This window comes from Corythoichthys intestinalis, chromosome 5, assembly GCF_030265065.1.
Source record: "Corythoichthys intestinalis isolate RoL2023-P3 chromosome 5, ASM3026506v1, whole genome shotgun sequence".
Classification (NCBI taxonomy): Eukaryota; Metazoa; Chordata; class Actinopteri; order Syngnathiformes; family Syngnathidae; genus Corythoichthys; species Corythoichthys intestinalis.
In genome coordinates this window covers 21,564,085-21,581,667 of record NC_080399.1, presented here as the reverse complement: position 1 = coordinate 21,581,667, position 17,583 = coordinate 21,564,085, and the positions used below count along the sequence as shown (strand labels likewise).

At 38.4% G+C, this 17,583-nt stretch overlaps 2 protein-coding genes across 5 annotated transcripts; one reads left to right on the top strand and one right to left on the bottom strand.

The window, feature by feature from the left end:
* Positions 1-483: 483 nt before the first annotated feature.
* On the top strand, positions 484-2,786 carry tnnt2d (troponin T2d, cardiac). The gene is made up of 11 exons (XM_057836375.1): positions 484-521; positions 630-640; positions 833-854; positions 930-987; positions 1,064-1,180; positions 1,309-1,386; positions 1,465-1,575; positions 1,919-2,025; positions 2,103-2,193; positions 2,316-2,353; positions 2,441-2,786. The coding sequence occupies exons 1-11, from the start codon at positions 484-486 to the stop codon at positions 2,484-2,486; spliced, it is 717 nt and encodes a 238-aa protein (XP_057692358.1). The 3' UTR covers positions 2,487-2,786.
* On the bottom strand, positions 822-15,857 carry dnm1l (dynamin 1-like). 4 transcript variants are annotated; one of them, XM_057836366.1, is made up of 19 exons: positions 15,638-15,857; positions 14,519-14,663; positions 14,094-14,123; positions 13,551-13,597; positions 13,398-13,469; positions 9,923-10,009; positions 9,678-9,840; positions 9,472-9,592; positions 9,258-9,389; positions 7,700-7,906; positions 7,497-7,617; positions 7,263-7,418; positions 7,018-7,107; positions 6,850-6,942; positions 6,679-6,732; positions 6,312-6,494; positions 6,094-6,203; positions 5,799-5,958; positions 822-5,535 (listed from the first exon to the last, which is right to left on the bottom strand). In XM_057836366.1, exons 1-19 carry the CDS (start codon positions 15,737-15,739, stop codon positions 5,479-5,481), a joined length of 2,130 nt encoding a protein of 709 aa, XP_057692349.1. In that variant the 5' UTR covers positions 15,740-15,857; the 3' UTR covers positions 822-5,478. The 4 variants fall into 4 exon arrangements, with proteins under 4 accessions (XP_057692349.1, XP_057692350.1, XP_057692351.1 ...); XM_057836367.1 differs by having other exon boundaries at positions 6,312-6,491; XM_057836368.1 differs by lacking the exon at positions 14,094-14,123.
* Positions 15,858-17,583: the final 1,726 nt, after the last annotated feature.

Below are 17,583 nucleotides of genomic sequence, written 5' to 3'. Positions count from 1 at the left end.
CTCATTAATAGCCAATATATTTAATACAAATATTTAATGGGTATTAATGTGGCTTTATTAAAATTTTAAATACTGGCACACGTAATAGATTTATTGTTATCATTGTAATAAAGTTACTATAATACATTTACAAAAACATGTATGTCAATGTTTTAGATTTCAATTTGGAAGAAAAAAAAAAAAACAGCATAATGAATTGTCATTTTATTTCAATCGAAATACTTTAACTTAATCAGAGGTATTTGTGCTTTATATATAATAATACAGCTATTATCTGGAAATATATAATAACTGCAAAAATGCATTTAATATAAAAATACATTGCATCCCCAAAGGAATGGGTCACGCTGCACTGCTCATTGTGTGGGCTAAAAGTGGAACGTCTCTTTTTAAACTGTGTGAACATGTCACTATGCTGTTTATTGATCAGGAATATATGCATTTGTTTGAAAAAAAGATTTAAGAGACTGCTCCAAGAACAAAATGTCTGACACAGAAGAGGTCATGGACGAGGAAACTCAGTATGTAATCACTGTTATACTTTTATGGCACATGGTAGAGTTTCAATGGCTATGTAGTAAATTGAAAATAACTTTTATTTCGTTTTATCTTTTATGTTTCTTGCAAAGGGAGGAAGAAGGTAAGAACACATTCTTTATAGTATTTCTGCATTGATTTTTCTAAATTATAGTTCATAATAGCTTGGTGGCGATTTTTATGTATAATTTAAGGAAAGGTGGTACCTTGAGTCTTACTGAAATCCTATGTTGGAATAATAAACTCAGCTGAAAATACTAATAACATATTATACGAATAATTTCTTTTTGTTAAGATGACTCAAAGCCGAAGCCAAAGTAAGTTGATTTCTCATAACACGTCTCCTGCGTCTTCTTCTGCTAGTTATTGATTCCCTCTGTTCATTTACATAGATTCATGTCAAACATTGCCGCCCCAAAGATCCCTGATGGCGAGAAAGTGGATTTTGATGTGAGTTTGATCCCACAAAACACACAAAAAAAAGTTGCCTAATGCTATGACTATTCTACAATATTTGTGTGTGCAGGACATCCACAGGAAACGTCAGGAGAAAGATCTGTCAGAGTTGCAATCGCTCATCGAGGCTCACTTCATCCAGAGAAAGAAGGAGGAAGAGGAGCTCGTCGCCCTTGTCAACAGAATTGTGAGTGGAGACAAAATATGGCCACTACTAAAAATTTTACAACTAAATTTTATCAGTTTTTTTTACATTGAATCATACATTTTGTGAGTGCTGAATTTCCAAATACAAACTCTTAAATTTCCTCAAAGGAGAAGCGCCGTGCCGAGAGGGCTGAGCAGCAAAGGATCCGGGCCGAGAGGGAGAAGGAGAGGCAGGCCAGGCTTGCTGTAAGTTTACGCTAAGCATGAAAACATGAGTGAAAAACTCAGCATTGACATGTATGTGCATGTTCGTGCTGATTCCAGGAAGAGAAGGAGCGCAGGGAGCAGGAGGAGCAGAGAAAGAAGTACGATGAAGACGCCAAGAAGAAGAAGGTCCTCTCCACCATGACCCAGCAGTATGGCGCCGGACAGAAGGTCACCCTGCTCATGACATTAACTCTTCTTGCTGAAATTTCAAAACTCAGAGCATATTTTTAATCAATCAGTATTTATAAATAATGAATAAATTTTAAATGAGCCGATATTTTTTTAACCTAACAAATAGACATTAACCCAATTATAGGGCATGCTATTAAATAATTTAAAAAAAAAAAAAAAAATTTTAACTTGTGAAATTGGGGCCCATAAATCAGACTATTTCTGATGATACACGTTTTAATTTTATTAACTTTTTATAACTTAAGAATTGTATTTATTCATAACTAATCAATACAGAATTTGGCATTTATATGTGTTTTTTGCAATAATGTCAAAACAGAGCGAAAAGAAAGGCAAAAAGCAGACAGAGAGAGAGAAGAAGAAGAAGATTCTGGCTGAGCGCAGGAAGCCGCTCAACATCGACCACTTGAGTGACGACAAACTCAAGTATGACAGGCTCCACATTAAACTAAATGGAATAATAGTGAAGCTCATATGAGATGCTATCATTTCTGCATGCGAAGGGAGAAGGCTAACGAGTTGTGGCAGTGGCTGATGCAATTGGAGACGGAGAAGTACGACCTTAACGACAAATTCAAAAGGCAGAAGAGTGATGTGAGTCTCAATACATACATTTTGGGATAATAGTCTATAAAAGCCCATGTAAAGTACTATACAGATTACTGTTTCATACAACAACAATGGTTAACAGTTGTTTTTGCTTGTGGTACTTGCAGATCAACCTGCTCCTTGTCCGAGTGCAGGATCACCAGAGGTACGTTCATTAAACACTATCTTGATAATTACTGGTTGCTGAATTGTCTGATTTCACGCTGTTATTTCTTCTTTGTCTGCTTTTTAGTGCCAAGGGTCGTGGCAAGGGCAAGATGGGAGCTCGGCTGAGGTAGAGTGGACATCCCTCAGACCTCCACCCAAGCCAGGGGCATCGTTGTACCTCTATTCATACTTCTTATCAATAAACGGGCATCTACTCCATGTGCAACAAGAGGTTTTGTTTATGTGTCAACACATGACATGGTAACTCAAAAGGGTGGCAAACATACAAGCATTTCTTACTGTACTGTACTGTGCATGGCAGAAAGTTGACACAAACCTGAATGATATGTTGGTCTTTAGTGCAATACAGTGTCTGTGTGTGTGAAACAAATGAATAAACTATAGTGTAATTTGGAAGATGTCAGTTTTTGGTGGGATTCTTGATAAGATTTCTTAGGAGACATGGACTGCCACAATCATTGGGATGTTACAAAAGTTTGTTATAAAAACTAATTTTAGCAAGCATTAAAAGGATTACCGTAATTTTCAGACTAGAAGGCGCACCTGACTATAAGCTTCCACCCACCAAATTTGACACAAAAACAGCATTTGTTCATAGATAAACCGCACTGGACTATAAGCCACAGCTGTCCTAACTGTATTATGGGATATTTACATCAAAAGATATTAACCGGTAACACTTTATTTGACAGCAGGGTCATAAGACCAAATGAACCATCATGAAGCTTTAAACCAAATTGCTGCAAAGCTTAATTGCTTCAAGAAGCTTCATTTGGCCATCACTGCTCCCTTGGGGGGGACAGTCAACCTCTGATGTCAACACTGTTGTCGTCCAACATGCCTCCTAACATGCATTGCAGCGCTACAGATAAATAACAGTAAATGACAATCAAAATTCATGTTCTGTGCTAATTATTTCTTCAGTTACTCTTCCAGTTGTTTCATTAATCGCTAGCTCTGGTATTCTGTAACACTTTATTTGACAGTGGCGCCATAAAACTGTATTAAGACGATCATATTAAGTAGAGCTGTCCCGACTAGTCGACATCGTCGACGTCACCGATGACGTGAATCCGTCGACGAGCACAACATCCCGTCGACGGTTAATGAAGTGTTAAAAAATATATGCGTGGAAAGTTCAGAATGTTTGACGCTCTGTATGCAAGCGGGGAAAGCGGCACAAAGTCAAAAAAAGCGAACCAGAGTGTCCATAACATTGACTTATTTCAAAGAAACAAAGGAGGTGTCCTGTCTCTTCAATGCCAAGCTTGGCTGCACGTTGGCCGTGAATAAACACCCAAAGCGCCGTCACCCAGTTTGACATGTTTTATTGAAGTTGCTAAGCCTGTCACGATATGCAATGAGTCCATTCATTGCACGGCAAATAAAAATGAGGGCGGTAATTTTCACGGCTGCCTTTTATAGCTGCGCACGTGTGTGCGTGCATACATTGGTGCGTGCGTGCATACATTGGTGCGTGCGTGCTGATGGCATATGAGTCTCGAGTTCCTTTCTCTTATCAACACGCTGTAGAATTAAAGTTCAGACAGAAAAAATAAGAAAACACATCTATATTAAACACTGTAACGTTAGCACTGTTACTATGAGGTGAAAGGGGGAAAAAGGCAACTTACTTTAGCCTGCTACAAAACTTTGGCAGTCGTCTCGTGAAAGCAAACTTGCGGTTAAAAGGTGACACTTCAGACATGAAAAATCGCTGGTTAACAGCATTTGCAAACGAAAAAAATGACCACAAAAATCTATTATTGACACTACATGCAATGACAAAAAGTGCTTTTTTTTCGGAATGTAAAGCTGAAGTTAGCGGTTTAGCGAACGTACTTCCGGTGAACATTTCAAAATAAAAGCATGTCATGTTCGTCATATAAATAGCGATTTCTGAAGTTAATCCCACATACTTCAGAATTCAGATTCTACATTAAGCCTTTAAAATGACCCCCTTTATGAAAAATCTGATTGGCAATGAATAATTATTATAATTATTATAATACTATTATATATAGTACTATGCTATACTATTAATGCTAGGTGTTTTTTTAAGAATTGTTTTGAATCATGATGGAAAGGCGAAGTCAGTGTTCTGACTCTGTTTACATTCCATTCTCTTGCACTAGTTAATTCTATCAGCATTTGAACTCATTGTTTATTTGTGATTTATTATTGTTATTTACGTGTTTATTTGTACTTTAATAAATAATTTAAGTGTTCCAATATGTTTTTGTGAATTGATAAGTGTCAACAAAAATTTCATTGCTAAATTAGTAAAAAAAAATATATATATATATATTTTAAATTATTAGATTAGTCGACTAATCGCAAAAATAGTCGGCTGACTAATAGGGAGAAAATTAGTTGTTTGGGACAGCCCTAATATTAAGGCCATGACACTGCCATGAGCATTAATGAATGCTTATGACAGCTATCATTTTGTGTCATCTGGCAAATTATCTCACTTTTGAATAGGTGTAAAAGATCCAAGATGGACATAAATGGAGTTAGTGACATAACGGTCATATGGCAGTCTTATGACGCCGCTGTCAAATAAAGTGTTAATCTATTAACCCAAATAAATCAACAAATAAGCTGCAATGACTAAGTCATAGGTTTCAAAATGAGGGAAAAAAGTAGCGGCTTATCGTCCGAAAATTACAGTAACTAAATTTTTGGGGTTAAATCGAGGTTCCACTGCACTCCATTCAGAGGGAAGATTAGGGATGAAAGTATGTGAGACGAGATGACGACCAAAAATATTTGTTTTTTTGTCATGTCTATCTTTAATTGCATTCCACAAAAAGCAGCTTCTCTGATGGATAATAACATAATCCCTGTAGTTACAGTTTGGTACATAAGAAAAATAGAATATTCCTGCTCAGTAAGGGATGTTTAGCAATTGAGTGATGGAAACTGGATGATGCGACTTCAGTTTTTTCAGACTGTACATTCAACAAAACTATAATTTCTCATACATACAATAACCACTATCGTACCAAGAGCACTCTTGGTCTCTGTGTACCTGCCTGTGTGGTCCGTGTGATTTGGGTGTTTGAGGAAGATGAGATGCCTGAAATACAGCGGCTACCCTCACCATAAGTGCGTTTCTCTGATCTCTGCGATCACCTGGCTAGCTTTCTGCAGCGCCTGCGTGAACACAGTAAATAAGGATTACAACATTAGATATTCTACATCTGGATGCTAGTATAAAATATAATACAAAATATTTCAGTCAGTGTTACTTAGTGAGTTTTTACTGTATTCGAATAGTCAGAATTTGTCATTCACCTCTTGTATTGTATAATTAGATTCTTCGGATGTGCCCCACAAAGTAGACATATTTTTCAGTTCACTACTTAGTTCGATAAGTAAGAAACTAAAAACTAAAATTACCACTCCGTGCCATGTACCTTGAGCATGTCTGCTGCCTCGTTGCGTCGCTGCGCCATGTCCTCCGATTCCGTCAGCAGATCGTCCAACAGCACCGACTTATACAATTGGCCTACCAGCTCACTCTGCAGGCAGTCCTTCACGTGGTTCACCAGGAAGTGCATCACCGCCTTAGGCACGCTAAGGAGGACAGAGACATTGAAGAACATCCATTTTCTCTTGTGCTTCTATCTATTTGAACTGTGGCTGAACTTTGAGCCAGAATTCTGACTCTTGGTAAGAATACAGATAATGAGATGTTCGGTCTTTATGTACCTATCCTGAATGTTTTTCCGCACAATAAGAAAATAGGACTTGATAAGTCTCTCAATGACTTCGCAGTCTCTCTGTTCCCGAGCGGATAGCTTCCTGGAGACTGGAACAGGCTGCAGAGGAAGAACGGCAATGATGGTTTAAAGGGGACACAACAATCAAACGCCAATATTGCATTGGCAAATGTAGACAAAACTTCTCCATTTTAAAGTTGTTCTTACCACATCAAGCAAATTAACAGCATGGCCCTTCTGGGGGCTGTTGAGGAGGGGGGTCTGGGGCACTGTCCTGTCACCTGCCATGCCATCCTCCCCTCTTTTCAGCATCCCTCTCCAGTTCCCTGTCCCGCTGCTGTCGGTCTGATCGCTGGAGGATGCACTCTGAGCGCCGGCTGCTGCCGCCTGCTGGCCAGAAGAGAGATCAACAGGGAAGAAACAATCACATTAGGGGTCATGTCAATAAATACAAGTTTTCTTTGAATGGGATGTTGTCATCAATATCTCAGAACCACTAGTGCATCCTCGCAATACATTATAAGCTAGACTCTAGCATTGGAAAAAAAATACTTAATTTACAGGAAAAAGTTACCTTGTCCCGAGGGACAGCAGAGGGTAGATCCCTCATTCTGTTGCGTCTTTGCTCCTGAAAACACATTTGAGGATATTTAATGTCTTCTGGTTAGTGATTACAGTGAATGACTACAGTTAAAAACCCTCTCTGTTAAAAAATACAATGAGAAAGGTGGTGTAGGCCTTGTACTTCAATGTTATGGTTCATGAGACCGCAGGCATCAGCAAAGTCTGGGTGTTTGGTGTTGATGTACGCCAGCTCGATAGCAACCAGGTTGTGAACCTAAAGACAAAATACACATTATTTTTTTTTAATTCAGCCAAAAATATTTTTAGCTTTAGTCTGCAGTGTTCCTACCATATCATTAGTCACCGGCAGTCTCTTTCTCAACAGGGATGTGACCACTTCAACGATAGCATCGTGAAGCTTCGGAAATCTCAGCAGCTCCTGTGCAAAGAAATATACTATTAAAAACATTGTGGATATTGAAAAAAAACTAAACATCATAATGAAATACTTAATTATGTATGTCACGAACCGATATAAATATATGCCTTTCCCACAATATTCTATCTACACCTGAAATTGTGGATTGTTGTCACCTGTGTGCTGTAGTTGCTGCAGTGTTGAATGATCCTCTGCATTTCCTCATGAACCAGCTCCACGCAGCGCAGACTGGGTTCCTCCAGGCGCTTTACTTGTCTCTTGACGAGTAACTCAAATGAAACCTCAGGCACAAACAAAGCAGGTCTAGGCCCCTGCAATCAATATTTTATAACATTCTTCAGGTTCCTCTCAAGTGCTACGAATCGTGATGGAATAGTGCAGCGACCCACTGTAGCATTTCGGATTGCTGTGAGAACATCGATGGTGGTCAGACCGCCCAGGGGATCCACAGACTCCAAAGTACGACCGAACGTTTCGTGGAATATATAGCAGATCCTCGCGCCGCCACAGCTGAGGAGAAACAGAAGCGGCAGGCTCGAAAAACGTAATTTACAGTGTTTTTAACTGTTTTAGAGGCGGCCACAGGACTCACAGTTCAGCAGTCTCTATGTACTTTGCCGTGCCTTCGATGGTGTGGCAATACTCAGCAGCAAATTTGGTGATTAGTTGCAGCAAGGTGGCGCTCTGGTTCTCCACTGGCTCACCGTAGCTGTTGAGAAGCGACTGGTACTGAGCCGCCAACACGTTGATCCTGGTTTTCAGCTCTGGAAGGCAGTCTCTGATGTGGTGCATCAGCAATCTACACCAAAGAGAATAATGTTAAAATAATATACTTGATAAAGGCATTATTCTCTATTATCTTTCACGATTGACTATTAACACTACTGACTGTATGTGACAAGGTTTAGTAAGCTTTTTAAGTATTTAATTAGCCTCAATTCTAGGAGTGGGAACCTCTTGGTACCTCACGATACGATATGATTTGCGATACAAAGTTCACGATAACGATGATCTGACGATATGGCGATACAACGATTATCGATATAGGTCAGGAAATCCTTCTAGGATATGCTACAAACAACTAATAAACAGAAAAACAAGCTTCTGCTGTGAATTGGAATGAGTTTATCATTAGTAGACGTCCAATCCATTTGAACTGGGAGGGTGGCACCGAATGAATGTTCATTCGCTGCCATTCCTCCCACTTCAAACGGATTGAACGTCTATTGCCGGTAGTGGCAGCCAATGAGGTCATTTTGGACCATTTAAGGTCTTTTACCTGTTCATTATCAGTTACTTCCTGTTGATTTTGGGGTATTTTATGGGTCTCTTCCTGTTTATTTTGAGTTACAGAACAGGAAATGACCTGGGAATCACCCAAATGAATAGGCAGTGACTCAAACTCAACTGAAAATGACTTGTAAATGCCCTAAAATGAACAGCAAGTGACCTGTAAATGCCCTGAAAATCGGACAGAATGACTGTGAATGCTCTGGTTTCGAATGAACGAACGTTCCCAGTCTAAATGAATTGGGCGTCGAGGACCGTCAATGCAGCCTTAGAGTTAACTGAGACACTATTATGGTGGAAGATTTTGGTAGCAACTTGTTGGTTCATTTGTATTTTTTTTTTTTTTAGACAATGACACCTTTTCAAAACAATATCTTGATTCTTGGCAGAAGCATATCGATAACCTTTTGGGATACAAAGTATCACGATACATCACCATTTCGATATTTTGTCACACCCCTACTCAATTCTATTAATTTTTTTTGCTAATGACCAATCTATTTTGTGATTACCTCCGCCAGTAGGTGAAACCCACGGAAGGCAAATATTATGTAATGGGTTCCGTACGTCTGATAGTTTGCATGTTTGTGTTCAAGATAACTTAGGAAGGAATAAAGAGATTATCAAACTTGCAGGATGTGTTTGTACAGTAAGAAGCAATAGAAGAGGAGAGTAAATTTAGGGATAACGAGGACAAAAGTCTTTCGCAATAACTTGATAACGGATTAGCTATTATATGAGAAGAGAAAGGGTCAAAGTTCACAGAGGTCAGAAATATGGCGATGCTTTGAATTTGGCTGCTAAGGTGGGTCTCAGAGTAATCCTCTAGTATGTGATTGGATTTGCCCTCCCTCCCTTACCTGTTCAATGTCCTGGCTAGATATTTAGTTCCACTTCTGTTTGCTAGTGAGGGGTACTTCTTTTGTAGGAAAGCGTATTCATCACGGATAGCATCTGCAACTGATTTCTTCTGATTGATATCCAGCTGGCTCCTGCCCACACAAAAATACAACAGGAACCCACTATCAGCACACCTGATGACTTATATATGCAGATGGCCGGACACCCCGTCACCTGTTGACAACTCCAATAATGCCAAGTTTAACAGGAATGACTCGGCCCATCAGGATATCCATGGCGTCTGTTCCGGCGTCCATCAGATCCAGCTTGGTGACTACTGCTAGCGTCCTCCTGCCTGGACAAAGCATGGAGGAAACAATTACTGTATATGGCATGTGTAAGTGATGCGTAAAAAGAAAAGAAAATTGCGCAGCGTTTACCATCAGGGTCAACTTCGCGAGCCACCTTAAGGGCCTCTGATGTCGCCATGTCTGTGTTGGCAGCAGTTACAGCTAGGATTATGGAGTTGGGGTTGGAAATGTACTTCACGATCAGTTCACGGATCTGAATCTCAATGTCTTTGGGCTGGTCTCCAACTGGCACCTGCAGGCAAAAAAATCCCACAAAACATGACTACAGGAATGTGATCTTAAGTTCATGTCTGGACAGGGTCAATGTTCTTCACCTTTGTAATGCCAGGCAGATCCACTAGTGTGAGGTTGACAACATTAGGTGAGAAGACTTTGAGGTGAATAGGTTCATCACTGATACCCTTGAGGACAAAAAAACAAAAAATAGGGCAAATTAGAGTGCTTTATAAGTATTATTTGCTCGCTAAAAACAACACAACAAACCACAAGCTGTTTTTTTGTTTGAATTTTCTGATTGAAAAGATAAAGCATCACTGAGCAAAAATGAGTAAAATCCTCCCAATTTTGGGAATAATTTATGATATAATCAGGCATGAAAATGGGTCAGGGTTTAAAAAGGAAAATGGAGGAAATATGTTCCGGTAGGGCTGTCCCAAACGACTAATTTTCTCCCGATTAGTCAGCAGACTATTTTTATAATTAGTAGACTAATAATTCTTTTTTTTTTTTTTTTTACTTATTTAGCAATGAAATTTTTGTTGATGCTTATTAATTCACAAAAACGTTTTGGAATTCTTTATTAAAGTACAAATAAACATGTAAATAACAATAATTAATCACACATAAACAATGAGGTCAAATGCTGATAGTAGGCCTGAACGATATTGGAAAAAACTATTGGAAAAAACTATCATTGCTATTTTTTGGGGAGTTAGCGATATTAAAATGAGAACATTTTTCACCAAATAACTTGAATAGTTATGTTTGGGATAGCTGCACTGTTGACCAAGAAAAATAGTTTGGTCGCTCTGCTTAGCAGGAGGGAGAGTGAGACGCTGTGGTGCTGTACGAACATGAAGCAGAAAAACATGAATGTATGTTGTTTTTAAATAAAAACCCGACCCTTTTCACCTGATTCCGATGCTCTGAAAAATGGCGCCATTGGCCCTAATTTATATATGTAACTCAGTTTAACCCTTTAACACCCAACGTGTCGGATGCGACACGTTTACGCATATAATCTTTGAAGCCTCGAAACGCTGTAATTACGTCACCCACGTCCCCCTGGTTGCTTTCATTTGAAAGTACGGAAGTTGATGTCCACACCAGTTTTTATTTGAAGTCAATCGACCAAGTAAAACGGGAGATAATGTCATTTGAGTTTTATAGTTTTATAGCACTCATAAATATGCATTAAAACGCTGCATGGACCATGTGTCTATCTCCATATTTCCATCATTTCTTGTCCTTTTTCCAAAACCGAAAGCAGCACAAAAGACTACATATCCCAAGAGCCGTTGTGATGTCAACAATGATGACCCTAATCTGAAATTTTTTAATAAATTGACGAGCAAGGCACCAATTAAGGAAAAGGAGACACGCAAAGCAAGCAACGGCCGGTTGGATTGAGCGAGCAACTTTGAAACGTGCAGAATGAATCGAAAACTAAATTTAGCGCAAGTCAATGCATTATTTCATTAACTCAAGGAATAGGATGAGCTGTATTTGTCATTGTTTTCCTCTGATTAGTCGGCGTCTTGGCGAGTAGAAGTGACAGCAGCACGCAAACGGCAGAAGAGTAGGCTGTGTGACGTTGTATGTGACGCAGCTCAGTGACCTGTTCAAAAACAAACTTTATTAAAAACTTTATTGGGTCGCATGCCTGAAAAAATTGAACTGAACTATATTTTTGAAAATACTTTTTTTCAGTGTTATATATATTTTTTTCTTCACAATGAATCTTTTCAATTTTTACATCGATGTGTGTTCGAGAAGCTTGATTGCATGTACATATATACCTTTGATAAGGTGATGGGTACAATACCTAACTTCACAAAGAGATATCCTCCAAACCCTTTTTGTGTTGGATGATATATATAATTTTTTTTCTCACTATTTTGCACTGTATATAACATGTTTTGACCATAGTATGTGTAAAGGCCAAAAACGCCTATGACCATACTGTACCTGCTGTTTGTGTTGAATTGTCAAAGATAAAACTATTTAATTTTATTTTCCTATTGAATGTTTATCCTAACAAGTTAAATAAATATTATCAAGCTTCAAAACGGTTGGTCAAGCATGTTTAGTTGTCAGTGGGACATCAACATCATAAATTTTGAAAAAAGATTTTGGGATGTTTTTTTTGTCTTTTGGGGTCCAAAATGTGGATTAAAATTGGTCAGTGAAGAAAACAACAGTTTGGACATGAAGTTCAAGGTGTCCTGAAAAAAGGGACCCAACTTGGCAATTGTGAACAGTTTTTTCTTTGAAATATAAAGGCAACATCAAAGGCATGCAAATTCGGCCAAAATAGGCTAAGGTGTTAAAGGGTTCATCCAGGATCTGCACACTGTCTGTGTTTATGAAGTAAAACAAAAGTTTAAACATTGAAAAACAATTGCACGTCCTGCGATGTGACTATTGCGCATGCTCAAATTGCGATGGCGATGTTCAAACGATATATTGTGCAGGCTTAGCTGATAGCATTTACTAGTGCGAAAGAATGGAATGTAAACAGATTCAGAACGCTGACTTCGCCTTTCCAACATGATTCAAAACAATTCTTAAAAAAAATATCTAGCATTATTATTATAGTATACTACTACAATATATAACAGTATTATAATAATTATAATATTTATTGCCAATCATTTTTTAAAAAAAAAAAAGGATGTTATTTTAAAGTTATTCTTAGTATAGAATCTGAATTCCGTAGTATTATAGTATTACTATTTACATATTATAGTATTAATTCTGAAGTATGTGGGATTAACTCCAGAAATCGTTATTTATATGACAAACTTGACATGCTTTTATTTTGAAATGTTCATCGGAAGTACGTTCGCTAAACCGCTAACAACTGTACACGCCGCAAAAAGCACTTTTCGTCATTGCTTGTGGTGTCGCTAATAGATTTGATTTTTTCGTTCGCAAATGGCGTTAACCAGTGATTTTTCATGTTTGATGTGTCACCTTTTAACCGCAAGTTAGCGTTTTGAAAAAGACTGCCAATGTTTTATAGCAGGTTAAAGTAGATAGTCTTTTTTCCCTATTAGTCTCAATGTAGCAATGCTAACGTTTACAGTGTTTAATATAGATGTGTTTCCTTATTTTGTATGCGTGAACTGTAACTCTATGGCGTGTTGATGACCAATAAACATCTGGACACAACAACTGGAGTCCCATTTGTCATCTACACGCACGCACAAATGTATGCACGCACGCGGTGATAAACGCAGCCATGAAAATTACCGCCCTCATTTTTATTTACCTTGCGATAAATGGACTCATTGCATATCGCGACTGGCTTAGCAACTTCAATAAAACATGTTTGATGGAATTACGACCCCCCGCCCCCCCCCCCAAAAATTATCGTCGGATCTACACAATTAACGTAGGTCACCCTTTTTGACTTCAAAACGGCGAATTTCGTCGAAAGGTGAGTGATTTTCATGCCTGTATAATAATCAGCTTTGTCCCATTAAAAGGTATAATAAGTATCCACAAAAAGCTTAATAGCTGGTCCCATTTTTTTTTTGGAAAGATGTTAAAAGATGACAGTTATACCTTGTTCATGCCTGATATTCTTTCCGTTTCTGCTTCAATTTCTTGACGGATCTCCTCAAAATTTGTGTAGATCTTAAAAAAAAAGGCAGAGAGAAAATGTCAACCATCTAATAAGTTTTTTTTTTTTTTTGACATAAGTGATTTCGATTTTACCTTATTTTTGGTGTGCAAAAATTTCCCCCATTCCTCACCATCGATGCCTGCACAGATTATGATTGAGGACCGATGTTATACAATAAGTCAATGAAAGGACCGACAAATCACTATTCTGTTTAACTTCTCACAAGAGGAAATGTCTGGTGCCTTTAATGGAATGTCAAATACAGTATAGAAGGGTAAACATTTTACAAAAAAAAAAAAAAAAATGACAGAAGTTATTAAAAACCCTTTAGCATGGATAAAGGAAGCATGTTTGGGGAAGGAAGAAGCCAATTAAAGCGGTATAACAAAACAAGGGCGCAAAAGGTGAAGCCCATTAGTCAACGCAGGCGAAGCTCACAGTTCAGTACATTGCAGATTTTTGGGGAGTTCAAGGTATGTTCAGAGAATGATGAAAATAATAGTTTTCAACCAATCTGAACTGAATGAAGCCAAGTGGGTTTGCGGCTTTAACAGGCTACACATGTGAAGGGGCAGAAATGGGGAGGATACTTAATATGTAAACACGATAAGGCAAATGACAAGAAAAGAGGAGACCTCTGTAAAAGCGGCCATTTTTCTTGAATTCTGTAGTTTAGGAGAGAGACAACAAATAAATTAGCCTGGTGATTGTGTATGTATTCTATTGAGACTGTGCCAAAGCTGAGATCAGTTCAGGTAACAAATACAGAGCGCAAGTCCAATAAAATCTATTATGGGTCAATCATTTGTCATGAAAACAGCCATAATTGCTTAAGAGATCAGACGTGCTAATAAGAAATCTTTAACTTAATCGCTGACATTGATTTGGAGTGCAACTTTGGGAATGTCTGCTTATACTTTTAACCTGTGATGTCCAAACTATGGCTCAAGGGCTATTTGGAAATTGTCATCCATTTTTATACGGTTGCTGCTCAATGCAGGAACAGACATATTCTTGTGAGGATACAGGGAATAGGATGCAATAACTATGGGAATCTTACCATTCTCCTCGTTGGTCTTCCGACGGTCTTCAGGGTCGACATGGACAAGCTGGAAAATGAGGGGCCGCCGTGTTACGATGCCTGTGCCACGTGGTAGTACATCCCTGCCGACAAGGCTCTCTAAAACAGAACTCTTGCCGCTGCTCTATTAGAAAAACACAAGCAAGAAAAGTTAGATGAGAACTTTCAGAATTCAGACTCACTTCAAATTTGAAACTAGGAAAAATGCTATGTGGTTTTGTGATCACATGGCAAAAGTTATTTGTACCGGATTTCCGAACACATTTAATATACTTGACATTACTTCGACAGCTGCCATGGTATCACTTCTTATTATTAATACTAGTTGATATCTCCTGACAAGAGAGGATAAACCAACAAAAAACATTCCCTTGACAACTTTAACACCAAGCAATGCTTGCCAAAACGGCTGAGACGGCCACATCCCATTAAGCCGGGTCACAGAAAGTAAACACGTTTGGAAAAACCTGCAACTTTAAACCTATTAGCCTGTTGTGTAGGCATTTTGAACCAAGGCGTTGATTTTGATCAATAGAAGCGGACACTTCTAAATGAATCATGTTTTGTGCTATAGAATGCAATTGTCCTTAATTACAAGCTGATTAGTACTGTATTACTTAAGTACAGGCAATGTTGCTGCTCTCGAAATCACTACACTGTCCAATCTGTCTAAATTCCAATCTGTCTAAATTCATACTTAAAGTGAGCACAAATGTGTCACGTTGGCTGGATAAAATTGTTGGGACATATTTTCCATCAGCTTGGAAAGTAGCTAAAAATGATCTAATTAGCCAAGTACAAAGTAAAACAGTACACATTACAACAGCATGGTTGATAGCGTACAATAAAAGCATGATACATTAATTTAACAACAAATTTTCCTATAAGTTACAAAGAACCGTATGAGAGTGGGGGGAAAACACTAAACTACTTTTAAAGTTTTATATTACGGTCAATCAACCTCTATAGCAAGTTTAATAGGCGATAATGTAATGTAATAAGTGGGTAAAAAACAAACAAAAAGCTCGGAATGAAGTTCTACACTTGGTGTTATGCTAACTAACTTGCTAGCCTAAAACGCCAAGTGACGTTTCTTACCTGCGTGCCCACAACAACTATTTGCGGGAGCTGAATGATGTCGGCGCCCACCGTGTTAAAAACATCTTGCAGTTTGTTTATGACAGGTATGAGGGCCTCCATGAGCTCCAAAACCGAACAGGACCTGTCAAAAAAGGGGACACTTGACGTTTCTTCACAAAGTCATTCAATGTCCCGCGGACGGCTATGCTAGCGATTGACATCTCATTTACTCCGTTACTGCGCATTGCACTGATGCATTGTGGGAGTGAAGTCCAATATCTGGCCATTCCAGTGAGCGATACCGGTGGATTCACGTCAACTGAACTACATTTTCTGTAAGTGACGCCATCAGCCAGCGCACACTATAACAACATTTCCGACGCAACAGTAACCATGGCGGCGATCAAAATATTTTAACACGAGTCAACGGAATCTTATTACTGTATAATTATCATTACCCCCCCCCCCCCCCCCCCCCCCAAGAACGGAAACTTCTACGTAGTAGGGTTATAATAGTATAATAGTAGACTTTTTCATCAGAGTTTAGTTTTAGTTCATCTTCCTTTATTTCCCTCTACATTAGTTAGTTTCTACTTGTTTATTAATGTGGATGTTTTCATTTTCTTGAAATGAGTTTTAGTTTAGTTTTCATCATTTTTTGTGTGCTTTGGGTTATTTGTAAGGTGCAGGATAAAAAAGAATGCCTTAATAAAAAGGAACTAAAGATTTATATATTTATGTTTTGTTTATATATATATATATATATATATATATATATATATATGGCGGAAAACACTCAGGTGACTTGAAGTTCTGCTCTGAGCCCCGCAATTTGGCCAAATTTTAAAATTGTCAGATATGTACGTGTGATACATTATTGGAAAGCTTAAAATCTCAATTTTCTGGGGGAAAAAAAATTTTGAACAGAAATTTTTTTTTTAAATTAAACAGCAAAACCAGCATTAGAGAGCATGATTAAATACGCCATGATTTTAACAAGATACTATCGCTTACTTACCTTGTTTCGATCCAAAATCTCCATGTAGCATGTATCACCGAGTGTCAAGACATAGCTGTGAATGGCCACAGCCGGATTTCTTTGGGATTTCATGGGTGAAACATGGTAATATAACAAGGGTCCCGATGCAGATATCGCAGACATCAAGGAGTGGTCGAGATTTTCTTTTTCATATATTTACTAGGGCTGTCAAATTTATCGCGTCAACGGGCAGAAATTATTTTTTTTAATTAATCACATTAAAATATTTAACGCAATTAACGCATGCGCAACACGACTCAGTCACGCAGTGCCACAAACAGCCTACAAAGGCGCCGTCTCACGTATTAACAGAGATGAGAGATTATGTCAAGTGAGTGGAGTAGATACAAGTGTTCATTGGAGCCCAGCTTTCACTTGGCAAAAGGTTTACCATCTCTCCCAAAATAAATTCAAATATTGTGGGAAGCGACGTGGGGAAGAGTATCAGGCAGTAATCTTGTATTATAACCAACGCAGAGAAATATAGCATTTGCAGCCGCCACACACAGTCATGGTTGCACCGTTTCCCATCATGCATTTGGGCAGAACAGCGAAGTCGCTACAGTATCATTTACTGAAAGCTCAACAAATACACTAGATGGCAATATTTAGTCACAATATACAAACTCACATTTATCCTTTAAGACATGGGTGTCCAAACCTGCCCTCAAGGGCCGCTGTGGGTCCTGGTTTTTGTTCCTACCAATCGTGCACAGACAGTTTAACCAATAAAGTTTGTGCTAAAACAAGCAGTACCTGACTGCAATCAACTGATTATACTTGTGAGACACCAGATTGGTGAAAAGATGTTGTCTTGTTGTGTAGGAATGAAATCCAGCACCCACTGCGGCCCAATGTGGAATAGTTTGGACACCACTGCTTTAAGAATTACAAGTCTTTCTATCCATGGATCCCTTTCACAGAA